At 38.8% G+C, this 24,641-nt stretch overlaps 1 protein-coding gene across 4 annotated transcripts in view; it reads right to left on the bottom strand.

Annotated features, from left to right (window-relative positions):
• The window catches only part of ARHGAP28 (Rho GTPase activating protein 28), a 73,520-nt gene that overhangs the window by 31,374 nt on the left and 17,505 nt on the right, over positions 1 to 24,641 (bottom strand). For 3 of the 4 annotated variants that reach the window (XM_015855287.3, XM_085537504.1, XM_085537502.1), the window contains exon 2: positions 2,469 to 2,677. In XM_015855287.3, coding sequence (XP_015710773.1) covers positions 2,469 to 2,677 — 209 coding nt within the window. Of the gene's footprint in view, positions 1 to 2,468; positions 2,678 to 17,416; positions 17,568 to 24,641 lie in introns of those variants that run through there. The other variant, XM_015855288.3, reaches the window with a different exon arrangement.

Raw genomic sequence — 24,641 nt, 5'->3', positions numbered from 1 at the left:
GCAATGAAAAATAGTTAAGTAGACACGCAATTCTGTCTGTTTACCAGGCACCCTTGTGAGTGTTTTCTCTGGCTTTCTCCCTTTTTCTTTTTCAGCCACTCACAAAAGTAGGCTAAGACATAAAAACTCTCAAAAAGTTTATAAAAATAAGTTTAAGTAAGAGCTAACCAACCTATATTGTTTTTAAAAATATTATTTTTATAGTAGTAGCTACTCATTCAGTAGGGTAATTTTTGTTAATCCTGCTACATCAGAAGATAAACAGATAATAGAGAGGACTCATTGGCTGGTAGTTTTCCTCTCAGTGACTGCTAGAAAAGGCATGTGCCTTTTTTTGAATTTCAGATATAAGCCAAAATATCTCATCCCAAACTTCTAATACTAAGTGTTAATAGCAGTTCTTCATGTCAGAGTGATTTCAAACACCTCAACATTCCGTTCCCCTACATTTTGACCCCACGTCATTTTTTATGTTATGTTTTTTATGTTTTCCTGTTCTTAGTTACACATCAGCAGAGTATGTCTTCTCATTAAACATCTGGAGTGGCAAAAGCAGAATTGTGCCTTCGACAATATCACTAGTGTCTGGTTGCTATAACCCTTTTGTTTTCTCAAGGATTCTGCACCTTTTCCTCTCTCAGAGATCTCAACAGGATGATGAACATTTGTTTTTATTTTACACTGGGGACTTCCACATTGATTTTCAGTGCTTCGATCCTCATCAAGGAGTAATAGCCTATTAGTATCTTAATAGAACCCAACCCACGATTGTTTCCAAGATCTATAATTTTAGATTGAAAATATTACTGCAGTTAAGAACTAGAAAAGAACTCCCTGCTTGTGTGTGGGTGTATGTACTACATAAGTGTTTTAAACAACTGTATAAAGGTAAATGAAGCGTGGAGACGTATTGCATTTTATATTGAAGTCTCACTTTTAATTTGGGACAGAGAGGAAAAAATCAATGCAGTATAATGAGGTAAAATCAGATGAAGGATAATATGGAACTACAGTACACTTTGCATTGGTGTGAAGGTTTAGCTGAGCAGTGACAAGAGCAACAGAAAAATTTTTTAGAACTGGTAAAATAGGCTCCTACATTTCCTTGTCCTACTAACTTAACTGGCTTGTGACTTTCCCCCAAGGCTGGGGACAAGTCAGGAACACATCATTCACACAGATAATTGCATGAGGGAAATACCATGATGTTCACAATGTCATCTTGTCCTGGGGAGCCCAGAACTGGACATAGCACTCCAGGTGTGGCCTGTCCAGTGCTGTTTGGAACAGAAGGGTCACATCTCTTGATCTGCTAGTGATGTTTTTCCTAACATAGCCAAGAACACTGCTAGCCCTCGTAGTGGGTGGAAACAGCATGTTTTCCCAATAAGGTCAAACTGATTGAGGCAGATTGCTTTTCTAAGTTCCTGTAACAGTAACAATAAATTTTCAGTGTTACATTTCCATCTATCTTTATTTGAAATCTCAGGCCAACAAAAAGAAGTGCAGTTTGGTTTTAAGCTGCCAGATCACATCCTTTATTGCAAACAGAATTCTGGTAAATGGAGGTCTTCTACTTTCATTCCCAAGAGAGGAACCTGGAACTAGAGAGTGGAAGTCATTCCCCATGAAAACAGCATGTAGTTAGAGGTAGATATCTCTCTGTTGGATACTTATCATGAATGGTTACATATTTGATTACTAACTAAAGTAGCACCCTTTTCCCTTTTCAACCTTTTTCCTGGAAGCAAAATTAATGATATCCTATTGCATGTAAAGGTAAGAAAAGCACATTTCACTCATGTTAACAATTGCATGAAGAGAATACACCACTCTTTCAAAATCTATATTTAGATCAGTTATTCCCAGGCCAGTGCCCTTGATCCACAAAATAGCTGCAACAATCAGTGGGCCTTGACCTCAGAAGAATTTCAGTTTCATCCTACATTAACACCTGGTATTTTGTGTTGTATAATAAAATGCATTTGTAAGTGGGATCAGAACTGGGAAAAGTTAGAGGTCTGTTGTTCCAGATGTAATGTATATACGTGATCAGAGAGTTTGAACAAGTAAGGAAGATGAACAATGTAGGCATCTTTATATTCAGACTCATCTCTATTGTCCTCTTAAGTCTATCTCGGAGAAACAGGCAACTACCAAACTTTTGATAGCACAAAATGATATCTAGCTAAAAACTGCTTTAAGACTTTCATAACTTCTGCGTTATATCCTACCAAAAGCCAGAAAGTGGAAAATTCCAATATATGAATTGAACTTTTCTGTCCTTTAATGGGTTTTGGTTTAGATTATTAAATGCTGAAGATAAAGTTTTCTTCTAATGTTTCTCTTTCCTGATTCAAACTAATCTGCATGTTAATCTTGCTCATACTAGGGAAAGAGAGAAAAGCATCACTGAAGAGATGAGGAAGCACTAAGGTGTGGAGCAGAAGTGGTGGTTGTGTGCTTACCGTCAGCAGGTTTGAACTCCAAGAGTGTTGCTTCTTCAGGCCCATCTTCACTGCTCTCCTTGATGCTCTCCACTTCACACCAGAAGTCCTCCATGGACGTGCTGTCCACAGAGGCCTGAGAATTGGAGCGAGTGAATGCTGGAGGACTTGTTGGCATTGACTCATTGGAAAGCATCCTGTTAATTCTTCGGCAGCGAGGAAGAGATTTTCTGAAAAGAGACAGAGAAGAAAACTAAAAATATTTTACCTTTCTAACATGCAGACTAGACATGCAACTGGGGTTTCAAATGTGGCTGTACCAGGAAGGCCAGGAACAAGATGCTGGAGACAAAACACACAGTTCTGGTGGTCTTCATGATCTCTGTTGCTTATGAAAGTCATGATTGGAGATTTGTTTTCATCTAACAATTTAATGTTTTATGCCCTAGAGGAGAACTCAGGAGATTCAATTTTTATTTCCAATTTTGTTTCTCGTATAATGAGATAAAAAAAGCATTTTAACTTCTCTTTGCCTCAGCTTTTCTTTCTGTCCCTTCCTGTTTTGCTTACTCACTGAAATACTCTGAGGAAAAATAATCAGACTAGGGAACACTGAAATGTATTACAAACTCATCTTTTCCCCACTACCTGTACATATTAGAAGAAAAATATGAAAATCCTGAGATATTTTAGCTCAGAGGAATAATTACTTTTTCTGTTTGAAAATTCGGTTTAAAATATTTTTAAAAACAACTTTAAAATACATAAAATCTTAAAAAAATCTTAGAAGTGAAATTATATATTTTAGAACAAACAGAGGATTTTGATCACCATTCAAAAAAAATTCACTAAAAATCAAATTTCAAGTTACAATTCAACACAAAGATCTCTTAAATTAATTTTTGGATTTTTAGTAAACCAACAGACTTGTCCCTTGTTCCTTTGTTCTTGTCTTTTCCCACTGTAAATTCATACAGTTGAAGACAGTTACATAAGAGTCACAGAAAATTATATGAAGTACCCGCTGCAAAATTCTTATCTAACTTTGTTCTGTCACATTATTACAGCTGCAATACTGTAAACAGCTTTTGCAAGTGTAATTACAGTAATTACAGTAGAAAGTAATACAAACCAGCACAATGTTTGGACAAAGGAGTCAAGAGGTAACATAATTATGACTAGAGAGCTAGACTACAGGAATTAATGGAAAATTATGTCATGAGGTCTTCTGGCCTTCACTTATCTGAATTAATTCAAATGCAGTTTCCCTTTCTCTTCCTTTCCTTTATGGCATCATCCTGCCAACAGCCCTTTGTTTAAAACCACAAACATCGCTTTTACTCTATTAAAAAAAAAAAAAAAAAAAAGGTTGCTTCCTTTTCAGCTTTTCCCTCCTTTTCCAATGTCTCCTAATGGATGTACAAACACCACACTATACAATTAAACTGACAGGATCTCTGGTCCCATCCCATCACTTGGGAAGGCTCGGTAGTTCCTTCCATACTAGCTCTGAGCCCAAACACAGCAAAGTGTAATGTGGACAATTTGAATGCAAACCTTCTTGTATGCTACTAGCCAGCTGCCAAGAGGCAAAGCTTTCAGACAGATGACAAAACTTGAGCAGGAGAAAATGGGCTGTTGTGCTGTGGAGGCAAATATTCTCCAGGAAGAGTGGTGCCACTTTCAGTGCTTTTATCTTCTCACAAATGGCAAATGACTGTTTATAAGCACAACACTGAAACTGTTATTAATTAGGATGAGCCTCAGTCATGGAACATGATAAGAATTTGTGACACACATATGGTTAAATCTATTGGATGCTCTCCACACAGTCTTCTGCTGAGGGGCCATGAGCTTTTCAGTGTTTGTTCAACACAACTCAGGTTACTGAGGTATCCATCAATAAACCATCACCACAATGGGTATAGGATCTGGGATCTTTTTGTCTGGATTTTCTCTCTGCCTTCAGCACCAGTGAGGAAACAAAACGGTGGGCCTCAGAGATATCACGAGTATTGTGCCAAGTGTCCTGAAGCAGAGATGTTAACTAGGAGAAGCTGAACCCGTGAGAAGCAGCCAGGAAAACTGTACAGTCAGTGGGGAGAGGGCTGGGATGGGGAAGTAGTCCCTGCTAGCCAATTGCTCACTGCTATGACAAGTTTTGCTCCTTTGTTTGAGAGGTGATAGCGAACACAAATAAGGAAAAAGGCAAAGCTTCCTGGCACTCTCAAGGCCTTTGGGGCCCCTTTCCACTCAGTGCTGTGTAAGGAGAGAGCCTATGCCAAGGGCTTGTGTCCCTCCCCAACTTCCTCTGTAGCCTGGAGTTCTGCCTGAGCCCCCCACACTGCTGCTCACTGTGTATCAATACCAGTCTTGGTCTAAAGTTTTGTTAAAAAATAAGTTTTCACATCTGCTCTAGAGCACAGCCCAGAGCAGCGTTCACAGAAATAACACTCTTGCTGTGCTGGAATCAAAGGCATGCTGGGATGAGCAGAAGAGTTTTTCCTTTTTTTTTTTTTTTTTTTTCCACATTGCTGCCTTCCATCACTTAGTCATGGACAGGGAATTTAAACACTTCCTGCCCTCCCAGTGAGAGTCTTGACCATGACCCTTGTGCTCTTCGGGCACCACATCAGACTGATCCCTGGGCTTTGACTCCAACAGCACTTTTAACAGCTAACTCAAACCAAGGCTTTTCATTTCACCATATTAGGAAGAAAGAGGCTTGGCGGGTTGTTTCTTTTCTCCTCACAGTGATTCTGTAATATTACCATACCGAAAAGCTAAATTCAAAACAGATCACGTAACATGGCAACAACTGCTGTGACAACCAGCTTTACCAAAGACGTCAAAGGTTACTGGGTAATTAATGTGCATTTACAACAATATTAAAAGTATGGAGCTATTTTGAAAATCAACTGAACAAAGTCTGCTGAGAATCTCATATCTAAAACTTGTTATCTCAGCCCAGATTAAATCACACTGTGTAAAATTCCTGTAACAAGAAAGATTAGGCAGAGATGCTTTATCCTTATTGGTAAACAACTGAAGCATGCTTCCAGATAGTCTGGTACAAATCTTCACCAATTATTCTCAGTCACGTGTGCTGGGAAAGTTCTCTGGCTGCCATTTTGACCCATATACCTGGAGCTTCTGTCCTGGAGGAAGTGGTCTTGTTTTATGTGATAATGGCAGTTGTCTCCACTTCCTCTACTCAAAGCTGTTGAAAACAGTTTCAGGAAAAAGGAAAGAATTCCCACTGAGGAAGCAAAGCATATTCCTCACTGCTTTTAATTCTTTCTTGGAGGATATGAGTACTGACTCAGCATGCCTGTCTCAGAAATAGCTCAACAAGCCCAGGTTACCTGTCACTTGGGAACTCCGGCAGCAGGAAACTTATGTTCCTTATATCTTTCTCACCCTTGAGGCTTTCTGGTTTGTTTGCCCTTTTCCTCAGTGTCTATAGAGAAGTTTACAAGGATATATATAATATATATATATATATTTTTCTTCTGAGTCAAGTATGTTGTTCTTACAGAAAATTTGAACAACAGTTTGGTTAGACAAGGACCAATCACAAAGTTCATGCTCCTTTTCTTTTGGTCCCTCACACACACAGGCAGGGGTGAGCTAGTCTGAAAGGCTGACTGAAACTGAATGCAAGAGGGGGTCTCATATCCTAGCTTTCTAGATGGAAAACACTGGTAGAAAAATATGATGAAACACTAAACAAAAATTACAGTGATTTCACTGAAAGAGCTGAAACTGTTTTCAGGATAAAATTATAAACAAAACAAAACAAAAGCACATGCAGATACAAGCCAATATACTTGAAAATGAAAGAAAATGAAAGAAGGGAAAAGCCTACTACAATGGTCAATGTTATCAAAGAACCCTTCTGTTGCTGGGCATCAGTCACACAAGGAACAGTGCCAGTATGGAGTAACATGACGGTATCATGTAGAGAGCATTTCTGCAAATAAGCGGGGTATTTCCATGGGACACAGGGAGGCTGATTTGTCTGCATGTGACTCTAGTTTGCAATTTTGTTGTGTCTGTAATGCTGATAAAATGCAATGGCAAAGTAGGCCCACTGAACCTATGATTTATGTTTTGTATATTGAGCAGTAGTAAGCTGTTGGGGGTCTGCCAGCACACACTGATTTCAGGATAGCCATGGTATATCCAGTAAGCACTTATCTTATCCCCAAAGCACAGGTTAGTCACACTGCATGAAGAACTGGTTCAGTGACACCTAATGATTGCTCATGGGCTGACTAATGAGAAAGCTAGGCTTGTGTTTTCAGTTTAATTAAGTAACGGGTGGTAAAAATCCATAAAACAGACAGAGAGCAATAAAGCCACCTTGTAGTTAAAACCAGCATTTAATCCTTGTTTACACAGAGACAGGATATCTTATTCTTGTGGATCATTACGTTTGATTTAATTCAGTGAGTCCTGAATTAAGTTCATCACAATTAGTCACATTTACAGGAAAGGGGAAGATGCAGGAAACAAATTATCCTGGCCATTTGAGCATCAAAAGCCACGTTTGCTTATTACAATCATTCTATCAGTGTACTCACTCATTCCAGTGAAGTCAGTAGTGCCTGAATAACACAAAAGCAGCAGAATACTTTGTTGTTGTCTGTCCCCAATCTTTATTACAGTTTATCATAACTATTACTCAACTTCTGACAAAATAAACAATTACTTTCTTTCTGCTTAACTCTTTTTGGATGTAAGAAGGGAGACAGTACCTTGCACTGGCAGGGAAACAACAATTTCTTTCTCTTTGCTAAGAACTATGTTTTTGTCTGTTTTGAATTTTTAGGAAGCAGTCATGTACCAGTGTTTCCTTTATCTTTTGTCCTCAAATGTGTAAAAGCTCCAGTCAGAGTCCAGCAACTGGAAAGACTACCTCTGTGCACGGTTCACAGCATGTTTTCGCCAGCACTCTTCCCCCAGATCTCTTCTTCTGTTTCCTTCCTGGTGACCCAGTTTGCTGTTTGCTTGCTTCCTTCTCTCTGTGAACAGTGTGTTTTAATCACAGAAAGGGGCATATCTCAGGCAACATCCCCCCAACTTCATCTGCCTACTTCTGTTTCTGATTGTCATGCAGATGTTAGAAAAAATGTAGGCGGTAGACTCTAAAGTTTCATCTTTCTTTCTCTAACATCTAGCATTTAACCTATCATACTCATTAATTGCACTGAGGCATCACAAGCCTCTCTTGCAACAGAGTATTGGAGTGAGACACAAAATGGCACTTAACTTCAGTAGTACTTTTTTCATCCTCTTGCCTAGCGGAAATCAAAAATCATATGAATCTCACTGGTCTGTTACAAAGCTGGGTTCAAAAATAAGCTGAGCTATCACAGTACTGTATTAGCTATATACAATACTTTGTATGCCTTTGTATGACACAAATCATTCTGCAAATTATACTTTGGTAAATAATTAATTTTATTTCCAAAGATCCTTTCTACCTCTGAAAACACTTCTTTTTTTGGACCAAAAAGACTTGTTTAATGAGTGTTAGGGTTTAAAGATTTATTAGAGAAAAAGCTTATAAGATTTAAAGGACTTGCAAGACTTAAAAGAGTTTCATTTATTTATTCATAACTAATCTTCAGTTCTTCAAAGTGCTAGCAGCAGTCAGGACATTCAGCCATGATGCCTGTATGTCAGTGTTACCTGCACTATATAAAAATGCATTTCACCTTGTCTTCAGCTCTCTGATGCAACATTTTCGTCAGTGGCACGGATGACCCCCATCTACAACAAGTACCACATTGTGGCTGCCCTGAGGCTGGGCATGGACATTGCAGAATAATCTCTCTGTCTGTGTGTGTCAGTGTGCGGGCTCTCACAATCAGACCCTTTGAGCCAGCGGAGAGCAGGGAATATGCTCTCTAGGTATTGCCTGCTGGCAACGATGACCTCTGGGGACACGACCCAGACCTCCCCTCCATGCTGGCAATCACATCACTTCAGTTCTGGCCTGATACAACAGAGACAGTGCACTATATGGCTTCAATGCATCTGTCAAAATCTGAAAGGGACTCTATTTTGTCTTCATTGTCCTAAGAAAGCTGTTCTCAAAGGGCAGCAGGGATTCCCAAATGATTAACACTAACAAGAGTATGTTGTTATCCCACTCCCCCCCCAAGTAAATTGGAAGAGAATTCTTTTCTCATACATTAAGAGGCAGCAGAATATGCTGGTTTTGAATTCTTAAGACAGAGATGAGCAATCATAGCAGAATATGGTAGACGTAAATCACAATGGCTATGGATAGAATAAAAAACATCTAGACATGGCCTGCAGCAGGCCAAAGTTATGTCTGATTAGCCACATCTTTAACATACTTTATTATGAGAGTTGTTCTGTTCTGTTGGTGCTTGCTTAAGTCCAATGAATTTTGTATGCAATACATCCACATATCTAGGGAGGACCAAGTATTTCCAGGAAGAAACATAGGCACATGGCGTACGCACTGTACTGGAGGAAACTCCGTTCTTCCAGGAAATGTTTGATCTATTGTGCAAGTACAGTATAAATGCTTTGTGCCTGAGCACTGAACCCAGGGAATCTGATTGTTTAATGTATATACACCCTGTGCTGATCAAGCCTTTCAGGAACACTGGACTCACTGCTTGTGCACTATATTATTTATCTACTCATGCTGACTAGATGTCTCAGATCAATTCTAGCTATCTGGCAGTCATCCAGAGATATTGCTGGATAGCTGAGCACCTCAAAATCCAATGTAAAACCTTCAGATTCCACCCAGACATAATTTAATATCAAGATATATGATGGCCCTGGAAAGACTACTGTAAGGTTACAGGTCCTTGGCATGAGTTACTTGGTTAAGCTATACAGAAAGCACGAAGCAGACACATTTCATTCTGCATCTGAGTGCAGGCAGCTACCTAGGACGTTAGTCCAAGTAGCAAGCAAAAATGAAACAGTCATATGAAGAAGAAGGAAAAGGGGGAGCACAATTGCATTACATTCTATCTAAATTCTGGGACTGAAGCAGTGTTGGTACTCAAATGAAGAATAAATTATTCAACAGGCAAAGAAGCAAACCAAGTAAAATCCATAGGGAAGGTAAATAGAATGGTGTTACAAAATAATTTTTTAAAGAGAAAGGAACATGAAAACACTCATCAGACATGGAGTAAGTACTGAAACATAAGTGTTCAAACTTGCTACAGCTCTCCTTCTATTTTTGCCTCCATTTATGTCATAACAGTGGAAGAATATTTAATTATTTTTATTTGAGAGCCTTCTAAATAAGTTCTCCCTTGAACTAGCATGCTTATTGTCATTAATAAGCTCATATTGTTTATAGAACTTTGTCTATCTGAAGCACTCCAAGAGACATATAGAATCATTTTGGCTGAATTAAGGAAGCATCATAAAGAACTGGACCATACTATCTCCAGGAAGGCTTCTAATGCAATTACATAAATCATGTACAAGCTCTTTAAGTCCCTGACATAAGCAAAGAAAGAGGGCATATACTTCCTGAGAGTGAACGTGTAAACTAAAAGGGAGCATGAAGTCATGCAATATGCTTTGAAGTTTTGTCTGTGCTTAGCTTTAAGTGAACTCCAGATGTTACTGTCTCCTTTCCTGTAATCAATACACACGTTTAAGAAAACGGCTTCAGGACCAAAGCAAACAAGCAATACTTATTTTCCTAAGACAATGTTTTCCTTAAATGTGTTTTAATGTATACGAAAGGCAATGACTGAGCTACAGAATATTAATGTTGACTCTTAGATGAATTCTTTTTTTATTTTAGTAATAAATTTTAACAGTCACTCCACGATCCACAGAAAATAATTTGGAACGTGCTGCTCAAAAGTATTCTTGTCACTGGACTGAAATAATGTTGAAATGTACATTAGTTTTTTAAAGCTGAGCAACACACTGAATATTTATTTTATTGGAAAAAAAGAAAAAAAACACTTATGAGGGGAAGATACTTTTAAATCTTCTGACTGAGTGGGGAGTAGCTTTATGCTATCATTATTAAAATCCTGGATCAGATTCTCAGCTAGTTGTAAACTGTTACAGCCTCACTGGCTTAATTTAACCCTTATGTTTAAATTCAGAACATCCTTCTTTGTGGTACTGCTAATTCCGAAGTTATTACAAATTACAAAAATTGTATGAAAAACATTACTTCTCACCATCTTGATTTTTCTCTGCAATTCTGGATTGGCTGTCACGTAATTCTGAACCCTCAGCTTGTATTTTCCATGGTGTATTGTATTTCGCAGCACACTGAATCAGTGAGAAGGAATGAAAACTTTGCTGGAAAATGTAGTGGCCACATGAAAAACAAGATGTGTGCATAATTCTATTTTTTGCCACTCAAGCACATTTGTAAAGATTGTATGAATTTGGAAAGAGTCCTACATTTGCTGAATACACTCTACTTTTGTTAGTGTGACTGCTTAATAACTCAGTGTAATTGAGGTATCTGAAAGAATTGCCTCAAAGAACTACGTTCTTATTTTTTCCTGAAGAAAAATATTTATATGTCACCTAATATAGAAAGGACAGAAAAATAGTTTTTCAGCACATTGTCTATTAATTACTCTTGTCAGTGTAAAGAAAGGTCTGCAATTTTATTCCAAATGACTTGAGCATCTCTATTACTCTTTCAGTCCATTTCAGTCCATTTGCAACCATCCCCAAATGGTTCCTTTTTTCCTACCTCTTCAGTTTCCCAGAAGGCAAATTTTGCTGGGCCGAGTGAGAGCCTTAAGCAGAGGTGAAGCAATGAAGACATCTGAGAAGAGCTTTCTGAACCAAGCCATGTGGAGGAGACACCAGTATAGCACAGGGGAGCCACAAACACTGGGAAGGGATGAGGACTGCAGCTGATGGGTGTGTTTCTTCAAAGGCATTATCAGAAACAGTCACACACCAGCCTCTTTTCAACCAGTTATGAATATTTACAAAAAGTTCAGGGTCAAAACATTCTTTAAATTCTTAAAAAAAATAATAAATTATCAGAGCATCCCAAGCAGATAGGTCATTTTAATAGAGGTAAACCTTCTTGGCTTTGCTGAAGACAGTGAAATTTTCACCTTTAGACCACAAAAAGCAAGCTACGTTAAAACAGGATTTGGTCATGTTCAGTGGATGGTTCATGTAACCAAAACTGAGGACAGAGCAAAGCTGAAGAGTAGAAGCTTAGAGTTAAAGGAGACAAAGCCAGCAGCCAGGGAACACCAAGTAGAAAACCACAGATCTCCAAAAGAACAGACATTTGCAGAGGACATGATGGACCAAAGATAAAACTTACTTTATCTTTTACTTTATTCTCCAGTTTTCAACAGAGGAACAAAGAGTGAAACAAAAAACTGCTACAAAGTTCCTATCAATTAATTATAAAAGGCAGTCTGTGAACTTAAAATGATTTCTACGTTCACTATAAGGTGATAGAAGGAACAACTTCATGAGAATTGTCAAAGCAACACCTTAAACTTCGAGTGTCACTTTTCTAATTTGTGTTTGCATTATTTATATGTGAAAAAAAAGATCTTTCTGTGTAAGGAGCAAAAAAAATCAATGATATTCTCAAGCTGTCCTCCAGTGAGAGCTGGAAATGTTTGATTAAGTTACATTTCTTTGCAATGTCTATAAAAAAGGCAAATATCAGAATAAGAAAAAACAGGGAACACCAATAGATGGTAACCAGCAGATTCCTAGTTTCCTCAACTACATTTTTTTTTTTCTCCTGCTAATTTTATTTTAGAGACTTTTCTGAAATATTTCATCCATAAACATTCTGAGAGAAGCTGCAGCATACCAGGTATTTCAAAGCTAGACATTCAAACACATTTCAGCTCTTGAAACTATTGGCACTAGAGACCACTAATATTTAAAAAATATGATGCCATCATTTGCAGTTCCTCAGTGGTGTGAATAATTCTGAATTCTAAAAACAGCTTTACTGAAGTCAAACAAATGATTTTTGTGCATAATTTTTGTGCGTAAGGTTTGGAAGTTAATGTTGACACCGAGAGAGTAAAACATAGCTCTTGGAAATCTCTAAGGAAATCTCAGAAGAAATCTCACTGGAAGAAAGTCTTCAAAGCAGAAGTCATAGTTGGACAGTATTAGCTTCAACCACATTAACAAAGGTATAAAATGCCTTTTAGTGTTGTCCTGGGAAGTACAAACACTGGATGGACCAGAACCATAACAGGACTGACGGGACAGAGCTTTTCATAAATATAGTGTATTACTTTTGACTATTTTGAGTTACTGGTTTATTCTGGCTTCTTCTAAGCTGTTCCTGTAACTCCCCTTTAGACACTGAAAGGCTGCTATCAGGTCATCTCACAGCCTTCTCTCCTCCAGGCAGAAGAGCCCCATCTCTCTCAGCCTATCCGCATAGGAGAGGTGTTCCATTCCATGGATTATTTTTGTGGCCCTTCTCTGGACGCATGCCAACAGGTCCATGTATCTCCTGTACCAAGGACTTGACATCTGTACACAGTACTCCAGGTGAGATCTCACCAGTCCAGAGGGGCAGGATCACCTCCCTTGACCGTGCTTCTTTTGATGCAGTCTAGGATATGGTTGGCCTTCTGCAAGGGTGCGCTGCTGGCTCATGTCCAGCTTCCTGTCCACCAATACCACCACATCTTTTTCTGAAGTGCTGCGCTCAATCCTTTCATCCCCCATCTTGTATTGGTAATGGGGGTTGCCTCAGTCCTTGCATTAAGATTTGTTGAACCTCATGAAGTTCATCTGGGCCTGCTGCTCAAGCCTGTCTAGGTCCCATGGCATCCCATCCCTCTGGTGTGTCAACTGCATCCCACAGCTTGGTGTCATCAGCAAAACTGCTGAGAGTGCTCTTGACCCCATTGTCAGTGTCACTTATGAAGATATTAAGAAGTGTTCGCCCCAGCACCTGTTTTTTTGTTCTTTCTGGCATCCCTAGCCAAGTTTAGTTCAAGCTTGGCCTTGGCTTTCCTGACCCCATTCTTACACAGCCTAGCAGTTTCCTTATATTTTTCCCTGGTACCTGTTCCTGTTTCCACCACCTATGCATTTTCTTCTTGCTCTTCAGTTTGACCAGCAGGTCCCAGTCCAGCCATGCTGGTCTCTAGTCATTCTTTTTAGACTTGATACACTCGGAGATGGAGAGCTCCTGTGCACTGAATGAAGAATACCGTGTAGCGCAAGTGGTAGAAGTGCCGCTCTGCTACACAGAGGCTTGAATCCTGGGGGGTTGGACTCGATGATCTCTAAGGTCCCTTCCAACCCGCACGAGACTATGATTATGATACTATGATGAATACCAGCTCTGATACAAGAGACAGCTTGTGATTTTAAAGTCAGGTACATTGTGAGTAATAGAACTGCAAATCTCTTCATCCTATAGAGCATAGCTAAAGTTTGTAGCTGAGCTTTGCCAACCCCACGCATATTTTTGGGTGGAAAGCCTCTAGAAAGTAATTAGTCTTGCTATGCAAACACAGTAAATAATGTCTGAAAGCTCACGTGCTTGCATCAAATGGGTACAACTAAGCTGTTGCTGTGCCCTTTGTCATGGTGAATACATGTGTGTCTTCCCACTTCTGTCTAGATAAGAGCCATGATCTATGTTAGGGGATGAAGATTCACAGGGCATTCATCCATCTTTTAATGATCATATTAGATCTTTCACTACACAGGCACTTTATGAATGTTGTGAAGCTGTAATATCATCTTTCCCATGAGGACACTGAATTACTTATCCATACTTTTGATAGAATGCATCTTGACTGAACTGTTGTGGCTCACTAACTCTGGCGGATTTCCAGTCACAAGCTATATTTACATCAGTTACAATTGATTCAAAATGCTTCCACAAGATTCCACAAGGCGAACACTTCTTCACATTTTTAATCAAAAACAGAGACACTAGATAGCTTTTCAGTAAAACAAAGGAATAATGATGATTATACCTCTAACCCTTCGGCTTCAGTTGGTATACTTGTCTAGTATTCATCCACTGCTTGGTCTGGTGTCTATTCTGTCCTTCCAGGTTATGCATCCAAAAGGAACCAAGAGGGACAGTCACTAACTCAGTTTCAGAAGCAATTGAAGAGTTTAAGGAACAAGCCCTGTTCAGTTACAGGGAGGGTAAATGCTCCTGAGTGCAAACTTGGTTTTGCAGGTGATACTGAGGCTTTTAAGTTATCGAGACATTTGAAAATTTTCCTTCAGCTTCACTGCATACTATTACACTCATTGTCTTTTTCTGCAGACATTAAGCTTATCCAGCTTCCTGGGATTTTGACCACCTAAATTCAAGCCTTATCTTTTAAATTTGGCTGTGATTAAAACAGCTGTTATTTATTCTTTTGTTTGGCATGAGTTTCTGTAAGATTGCCATAAAGTCAGTCTGTTTGTATTGTAATGTGCTGTTAATCTCTTTTTCCTTTATGAAATACACACACAATACCCTAAGGGGAAGATTATTATATATGGTTTCATACATACATATATACATGAATGCACAGCAAAGATTCGAACAAAGGGAGGAACATTTTGATAATCTAAAAGATGAAGCCTTTGTGAAAAAGCCATTTAACATATGTGGCATAACGTTTCCTAAGTCATGAACCAAGGGATCAACGTTAATTTGTTGCTAAACGGGAGATTAATTTAAGATAAAAATGGAATAGACTTTATTCAAAATCTATTTGTGTAGGAGAAAGATGTATCAAATTAAAAGGCTGCTATATCACTGTGACTGCTTATGCATAGTTCACCACCAAAAGTTTTCCAAAACAATGAATTTTAAAAGGCTTTCTCCTAAAGAGTAATTAAAACTTGATGAAATTTTGATAACATGTAGTTCATCTTTATCAGAATTTGGTGATTATCTTGAAACAACATTAGCAGTACAAAAAATTCAGCTATTTAGAAACATCTGCATTTCTGTTTCTCAGAAATGTTAAGAATTAGGAATCATTTCTGAAGTGCATTGCAAAATCCTGTCTGGAAAAGCCTTAGCATCTAGGAGTGTGTTATCTTTTCATTGCATGGACTGGATCACCTTCATTGGGACCAATCAGGAGAAAAACCAGCAATGGGAGACCCCTCAGAATTCTATCAATATGAAAAAGAAGTTGCAAAATCACAGAAGGTAGTTTTGGCAGTGCCACTGGTGCCAGTAAGCTCTATCATCCAACCTGTCTGAACACTGTTGAGTCTCGTAATGAAACTTTATTTGCTGTAGAAGAATCTCTTAGTGCTAGAATTTTAACTGTCCAGTAAAAAATTTCAGAATAAACTTGGTGATCTGATTCTTTTATTCTATTCTAAATCAATAACTTAGCTAGTGTAACACAAATCACCTGGGACACTAGTTGCCTGAACTTCCTTTCAGCGAAACTTTGTGTGTGACATGAAAGCACTTGTTATTTCCTTCTGATCAAAGTCAACTAAAATCTATTCTGTACTCATCATATTGGATCCTGATCATTATACTGCGCTGCTATGCAGCATCTCATGACCTTCGAGATTTCCCTTTGATACTCAGTATATGTCTTGTGATGCTTCTACAGAGGAAACAACAGTGGAAGAAATCCTTGAAAAGTTTTCCTCAAGGTAAGGAGTATTATTTCTGTCAGCCGTCATGACCCTGGCTCATGACATTTTACTGCAGGGAGACTTTGGAACTGGAAACATCGTGTTGGCCATTTCAGTGTTGGCAAACACTAAGGGAACAGGAGTTCCTTAAATACAATTCCTCTAACACTCCTTATCTTTGCTCTGGAGATGTGGAGATGTAAACACCTCACTGACCAGCCAGCAGGAGAGAAAACCCCTGGAATTCCTACATGCTGGATGAGAAATCCTGCCCAAGTGCTGGACTGATGGCCTGCTCTCTGTATTTTCATTGATTTAGGTTTCATAAATAAACTTCCAGTTTGATTAAAACAATGAGGAAATGTGCTGGTTTTTAGCTACCTTGATTTTTTTCAGTTTTCATGACTCTATCAACAGTTTAAACTGCTGCTCACAACCAGACCTTGTTGCACTGTACCAGACAGAAGGACATTCAAATGGAAAGCATCCATTACAAAAACTCAGCAAATCCCTTCCTGCTAGTTGTACAGAACCAAGACAGATTTGAGCACAACTTGAAAAATGGGGATTTAGATCAAGTATTTGTGACTGTAGAAACACTTTAGCTGATTTAGCTACGTAATCTGTATAAGCGTATCACTTAAACTGTCAGACCTCATTTTCCTGCCATTGAATGATATACCATAAGTTTCTTCTTCCCTTAAAGCCAGGTTTCCATAACCCTCTACTTGGGTGCAAGTTATATTACAGTCACTACACTGAAATGAAATACACAGCAACATCACAAACATCTGTATGGTATCCAAAAGATAAAGGCTAAAAAAGGCAAATTTTTGGATGCCAAGCCAAATGAAAGCAATTAAAGTGGGGAAATGTGATTAATTTGATTAGAAGTAAAAGTTTTTCTCCCTTTGGAACGTTATTCCATTGACATACATTTTAAAACAGCATAAACAGCGAGGAAAAAGCTGTACTACAACATAGTATAATACAACAGAAACACACTTTGTCAATAAAACATTAAACAGGGCTGTATTATTAGTTTTTTGTGTATTTTCATGCTATTTCAACTTGAACAAACAAACAAACAAACAAACAAACAAAACCCAACAACATCCATATGCCTATCTTGCAGTCTCTTTCACTTGCACTTTGTCTAGTTGTTTTTCTGCAGTTGATCTTTTTTTTTGTCCCCCCTTTCCTGCCTGGAAAAGCTGGAAAATTCCACTAGTGATAACTCTGTCAGCTTACTCCCTCTCCTGTCACTCCTTATTTAAGAAAACAAGAGGGAGGGAGCAGGGTCTGTGAGGCTAAGTTATTGATTTAGTAAATTCTGCAAATCTTACCTCGCAGCAGAACAAATCCCTGGTGCTATCCTTAAGGGAGCTGTGCAGAGTCCTTCTGAAACTCAACTTTTTCATGCTCCTAGCGGCAGTAAGTTCTTTCTCAGCCTATGATCACAAAGTTGCTTATTCTGGGAGCTATCTGACAGCCTGTGATAGGATATTCTGCCTCTAGTCATACAAGGGCTGTGAGAACAAAGAGCGGTGGAGCTTCTGGCCCTTGTGGGAAATGGACTGACACTGCTCCATCACTATTTAAAGAGTAGATGCCTTTAGGATAAATCCTCTTAGTGTGTTTTCCTGTTTGTGTCAGAACTTAAGCCTTTTATCCATTTCCTAAGAGGAGAAATAAAAAAAGTAATCAGTGCTAGCTGTGCTGTAATTCAGGAGAGTCCCTGTGGAGTGGCACAGAAAAAGAGCCAATTTATGTGTTTTCTGCTAAAGGAATATAAGACGCTGCCATTAACACAACTCCAAAATTGTAAATGGCCATATGAAAATTAATGAAGAGCCCTCTCAAGTGCACAGTGCTAGCTAAGAAAGAGACGTGAGTGAGAGAACAGCTATGAAGTTACCAAACATCTATGGGGAAGCCTTTCCTGCTTTTTTTTTTTTTTTTTTTTTTTTTTTTTTTTTTTTTTTTTTTTTACAGTGGGAGGTGCAGATGAATGCTGTCAAAAGTAAGCACCAGGTTTTGCATAGACTGTCCCATAACTGTTTGTTTTGCCATGTTAGGTAAGATCTTGAGATTTAGGGATGACAGAAGTTGCAGGTTGGAGGGGCGGGGGGGCATGTATGTGCAGATTGATTCTTAACACTGGCAGTTACTGCAGTTAAAAGAGGCCCAAGAAACATGGAAAGCATTTGAGAATGTCCAACTACACTCCCTCCACCAAGCTTACTTCTCCATTGAAATACTTAAACTGATCTCCCAAAAGGATATCTGACTTTATGGTTATCAGCTTTATGTTACTCCTCACTTCCTGGTGGGTGGTTAGGTCCTGGAACAGGCTGCCCAGTGAGGTTGTGGATGCCCCATCCTTGGAGGTGTTCAAGACCAGGTTGGACAGGGCCCTGGGCAACCTGATCTAGTAAATGTGTATGTTTGGTGGCCCTGCCAGGCAGGGGGGTTGGAACTACATGATCCTTGAGGTCCCTTCCAACCCGGGTAATTCTGTGATTCTGTGATTCTGTGATTCTGTGATTCCTCTAAACATATAGCTAAAGATCTTCAGCAGAAAAAAAATGAGAGAGACTGTTAGGTGCCTGGCAGCTAATGTTGCTTTGTGTGAAACAGCAATGTGATGCTAGTCCAATCCTCCCAGCTAAATACGTCTACAGTGTCACCTCCCACAGGCATTCCATCAGAGGCTGAATATTCAGAAGACTGCCTCTCCTTCCTTCAAGGATGTCTTCTTCTTTCAAAAGAGTGATTCACTTCTCCTTCAGTTACTCTCTTTAAACTTCTACTGCATGAGGAAATTAAAGCCGTTTTATACTTAATTCTAAGCATTGATCAGATGAATAGTTCAAGCATGTAGAGTTTAGAAATACATAAACATAAATAGAGAATTGTCTTTTCCCAAAGTTGCTCTCTGATGAGATTTACAAAAGCTTTGGTAACAGTGCCCTGTGGTTTCCTAGAAATTAAGGTGAGATTTGGTTGCATTTGGTAAATGTGGAGGCAATCCAAATCCCTAGCAGCTTGCTGTCTGTGTGGTGCAGAAAAACGCAGGCCAGGATGGAGGGGAATAAGTAGGACCAGCTAACCTGCAGTGATTCACAGTAAGCTTATCCTCTCTCCAGCTGCTGTCAGCAATTAAAACGCTTCCTGTGTCACAGTAAGCACCAGGTCATCTCATCTAATGCTAGACGTTGAACTGAGATGTGGGGGTTAAGGCCCTATGTGCCACAGGCTCCCAGAGGCAGCTGATGAAAAGGAAACCACCTCCAAAGAGCAGTTCAGCTCAGCTATGGATAAGATGTCTGCCTTGCTGTCCATGACAGGAGAGGACAGTGAGGTTTTCACAAAGAACTGTGAAAGTCTGGAAGTGGGTAACTGCTTACTGGGCATTTTGTATACTTGAAAGCAAGGTAACAGTGAGCATCTCTCTGCCATGTCCTTGCATTAAACATACCTACAAAATACAGTGTTTTACTGAACTACAATTTGAATGAATCTTTAAGTTAAATGTCTTGCCATTAGCAATTTAAATATGCTTTAAAATGTTTTTTTGTTTTGTTTTGTTTTTTTGTTTTGTTTTTGTTTTTGTTTTGTTTTTTCCCTCTGACTGTTTCTGGACCAGCACAAGGGTGAGTCCTAATCACAGCTGTACTGTGACAAATAAATAGTGGTGAATTCATATACACAGGTGTTCTACTGAAGCTGGCAGCAATATGAATTACACAAAGATCTGCCTGTATTGGTATCTTAATTCACTGAATCATAAAGGTTGGAAAAAACCTCTAAGTCCAACCATCCACCTGCCACTAATATTGTGCACTAAACCATGTCCCTAAGTACTACATCTATATGTTTTGATGTAACTCTGTTTCATGATCAGTTAAGAATTAGCTCTGTGCTAATTTCCTGTTTGTCATGTATAGAAACTAAAAAGTGAAATATTTCAGCAAACATAATGAATGTCATACAACTGGCTGTTCCTGATACACGTGGCTTCATACTATTCTTTCTTTGAAAATTAAATGCTAAGGAATAAAATAGACCTCCTGTTGACTCCATTTGATGACTGCAGAAATATATAGGTTGTCATTACATTGAGACAAATGCCTAACCTCATTGCTGCATCTGGATGTGAAAATCAGTCCAAAACAATTTGCTATTAAAAGTGTCAGGGCTTTGGCAAAATGAGGAATTGAAAAAACCCTTCGTCTAAAGTTCATCTGAAACAAAGCCATTTTCTTTTCACGTAGAAATTCAGAAGAACAATAAACAGTTTGATCCCAGCGATTTTGACTTTGTTTTACTTTTCTGTTCAAAATTAAGTCTACATAAATTAGAAACAAAGCAGTTCATTTAGAAGATGTTGCAGTGATATGTTTCAGCTTTGTCTGATTTTGGCTTCTTTTTTTCTTGGCTCAAAAAATGCTCTGTAGGTTATTCTGATCAACCCAACCCAAACTTCTTTCTCCCTGAGAAAAAAAAATTCCTTTCTTTTTTTTTTGATTCTGCTTCTAAATACAGTCTTCTGTTTTAACAGGTCATTGCTGCTGGGGAATTGCTTTGAGGACTTGTCTAACTGATGTCATATGGCAAGTATGAAAATAAAACTACAAGAAAGGAACTGGTAGAAATATTGTTGGATTAATTATTCCACAGAAATTACACTGGCATGATACTAATCATGTAGTGGTTTCCTCTGAAACATGACTTCTATTTCCAGGGTCTCTATATTGATCTATTCCAGCTGCTAGTGAACAAAAATCAGAGGCTCTTCTCCAGTCTGGATTTTACATTAACACTGAGATGCATTAAATACACATGCTCTAAATCTGGCTTGTTTTTCATGGTAGAGGAATGGCAGTGTCCTAAGACTTAATAAGTGATGTATTTTAAAGCAGTAATTCAGATAGGAAGAAGATAGTCATTCATGGCCTGGCAGTCCAGACTTGACCTCAGCTCCTCAGGTGCCATGAAAGATTAAAACACCTTGGAGGAGATCTCTGAAGATCTGCTTCTGTCTGGACTTTGTCAGGGTATCTGCAAAATCTCCTACCTTTAACCATGATTCATTAAGATTTAATTGTGTTCTTAACTTCGACTAGGAGGACATTAATTTACAGAGTAGGGATTTTTCAAAAGAAACTATTTAACCTCAAGATCATCCAGATGTAAAATCAGCCATGCAAGAGAAGAGGGTTTAAAGAGCATGACAGAAGAAAGACTGTAAAATGCACAATGCCAATATACGAAAGCTGTGGAACAGAAAAATCCTCCCAGTGCCTGTAGGAAGAGTTTTGTTTTGCAACATGCCTACACTGCTGGCCACCGAGCTGATTTTCAGAAATTAGCTGACATGGCACTCTTTATCTACACTAAAGCTCAGTGTCGGCTGTGAAGGTCACCTTGACAAATGAACTTGTCCAGTGGAAAAAAAAACTCCTCCACAACTAAATTAACAGGAAGATCCTGAGCTTGTTTTCAGTGCCTGCTGTGAGGGCCACAAGCCAGGGCCATATGTACACTGGAAACAGTATGTGGATCCATGTGTTTGGGGAGTAATTTTTTGTGATGAATTTACAAACATAGGATATTTTTTTAAGTGTGTCTTGCGCCTTAATTTTCAGTCAACTAGTAATGTCCTCCCTGTTAGGACCCTACAACAAAAGACTATCTTTCTTCTTTCATTACTGAATCATAGAGAAGATGCTATTCGTCCTAAACCCAAGGATTTACAATACAGTTCCCAAGAGAAGTTACTTGCTGTTCTTCAGCCATTGTTTCTTTCAAAGCTGAAGAGTTCCGTTGGAAGTAACCTTCAAAGAACTATTAGACTGAGTCCAACTGCATGACCCCTTCAGAGTTAACCAAAAGATGGGGCATCAATTACCTTACAAGGAAGCCTGTTCCAGCACTTACTGATCAACACAGTGAAGACATTTTTCCCAGTGCCCAGTCTGTCCCTCCACTGGTGTACCTTTGTGCAATTTCTGCGCATCTAAAACTGAACAAGAAGGACAAGAAGGGAAAGAGTGAAAGGACAACAGTCTGGTAGAAGAGTCACTAAATTACTGAGTGAGGGGGAAATGAGTAAGAAGCCACATCAGTCACATGGCAAGCAGATAAGGAAAATCATTGCTTAATAGTATATCTGAATTGCAATATATTGTTACTGGGAAAGAGGGATCTAAAATGATAATCTGCAAAGCTACCATTGCTCATCAGGCCAAGTCTTTGGCTTTTGCTCCTTCTGCAGCCACAGCCTGACCTATGTACCCACCTTTAACCAAGGTTGATTATGAAGAGGCTTCCCTAGGTACAGTTTGAATTTCCTCTCAATGGTAGTGATGTTCTGACCCTTGAAAGTAATGTCTTTCATTGATCCTTTCCACCATTGCTTCTCCTCATCCCAAACTTTCCAAACTGGTGTTTCTGTCACTTCTGCTGTTGCTCCATGGCATTGGCACACAGGAAAATGTCAGAGGTAGGGTTCCTGCGGTCTAAAATGACTACCAGCATTTTTTGTCCAAAACAAGAATATTCATAACATATGATATGGGCTAAGGGTTCAAAGAGTGTTATAAAGGGTATGGAAAACTAGAATTCATGACATCAAGGGCTGAGGGATTACCGCAGTTTGAAGAGAAGCAGAGGAACTTTGTCTAAAGCCAAACAAAGCCAAGCAATGGATAAAAGTTCTAGCTTACAATTGCCAAATATAAGATATTTGTTCTCCCCTCAACCTTTAGATGTTAACCAAGCACTGCAAAACTAACTACAGTTAAACCACTGTAATATATCTGGGATATTTTTATGTTAACAGATGTTCCTCACTAATGTGACTTTAAAAGTAACCGTAACTGCCAAATTACTATTTGGCCAGTTACCATTATTTTAAGAACTGAGATGAGTTTCCTGTGAGCATCTAACAGTCTATCAACTAGTTCACATCTTTGTAGAGGTGATGATTTAATTTAAACAAAATGTCTCACTAGTTTCACCCATTAGGTAATGCTAATTTAATCAGCATTTTTATTGCATTTTATTTAAAAGAGACTGTAAATCAAGATATGTGTTCCAGTAAAAGGACTTTGAAAAAATCCTTAACTAAACAGTCTGAAAATTCTGCTGGACACAAATAGAAAAAAAGAAGTTTTACTTTGTATATATAATTATGTCTCCAAAAAAGTTCAATCAATAGCAAATGTTCAATCTCCAAAGCTCATTTCTTCAAACAGAAACTTACATAGGGCAGAGCTGTATCTAATTACCATGTATAACATAAATATTCAGTTACTCTAAGTTTTTATTAAGTATTTGACAAAAAAAGCAAACTAATCTTGGCAGTCAGGCTGAATTTGAGAGGCCAGTCTTGTAGAAGAAAATAAAGTTTAATTAGTGAGTGTAATGAAGGGATCATTGTTAACCTCTTCACTGAGAACCATCATGGCTGTTTCAACATAATGAATAGAATAGGAGACTAAAAAACATTAGTATGAAATAAAAAAAAAAAAAATCCATTAAAAAGAGCCTCTCAAAATTCAATGTACTACTACTGTTTACCATTGTCACAATTCAGTGACATTAAGAGTGACAGGAGACACAGATTTCCCTTGCTTGATTTCATTCTGGAGACCTAACTGATCCATGAGGGCCAGGACTTGGAACACCCAGCATAGCCTGGTTTCAACAGCAGCACCCAGACTAATTATACACAGAGACACAAATTCCATCACAGATTCATTGAATCACTAGGACTGGAAAAGACCACTAAGATTATGTAGTCCAGCTGTCAATCCACCATCACAATACCCACTGACTCATGCCCCTCAGTCTCACAGCTACCCTTTTCCTGAACACCTCCAGAGACAGTTACTCCAACTCCCTGGGCAGTCTGTTCTAATGCCTCGCCAAGACATTTTCCTAATACCCAACCTGAACCTTCCCATACACTATTTAAGGCCATTATCTCTCATCCTAAAATTGCAGTACATAGCACAGCCCACTTACAGGCTTGCAGTCACCTGCCACACTTGCTTAAATGCAGCTGGAAAGCCCAAGGTCCATGTAATCACCATCACACATTCAAGTGTCAGTGGTTGCACCCACTGGACTTTCTTGCAAGACAGAAGAATGTTGCTGACTGCGACTTATAGGAAGTGTTGGATCTGAGCAAAAGGTATGATTTGAGGATCTCAGGATTTCTAAAATCTAGGGCCATGTCCTGGTAGGGCTGATGTTCTAATGTGATGGCTCAGTTCCAAGCTATATAGAGACTTGTTCATATAATTCATAGAATTTCTACTGCTTACATCACCTCTGCTCACGGCATTTGTTTCTGTGTGCAGTGAAAATATTGTAATTGTTGTTGTTGTTGTTATCATGCACTGGAGATCTGAAGAAAAAGCCTCCTGAATGCCATGCTTTGTACAGCTACACTGAAAAATGCTGTGTACCGTAAGCACAACGCACTGTGTTCTCCGGCCATGTCAGGCATAAAATGTCATTTTGTGCCCCTAAGACACTGCATTTCAGAGATGGAATTCT

The sequence above is a fragment of the Coturnix japonica genome, chromosome 2, assembly GCF_054131305.1.
Source record: "Coturnix japonica strain WE chromosome 2, WE-NBRP24, whole genome shotgun sequence".
In the NCBI taxonomy this organism is placed as follows: domain Eukaryota; kingdom Metazoa; phylum Chordata; class Aves; order Galliformes; family Phasianidae; genus Coturnix; species Coturnix japonica.
The sequence above is the reverse complement of the archived record's forward strand: the minus strand, read 5'-3'. Positions and strand labels throughout refer to the sequence as shown.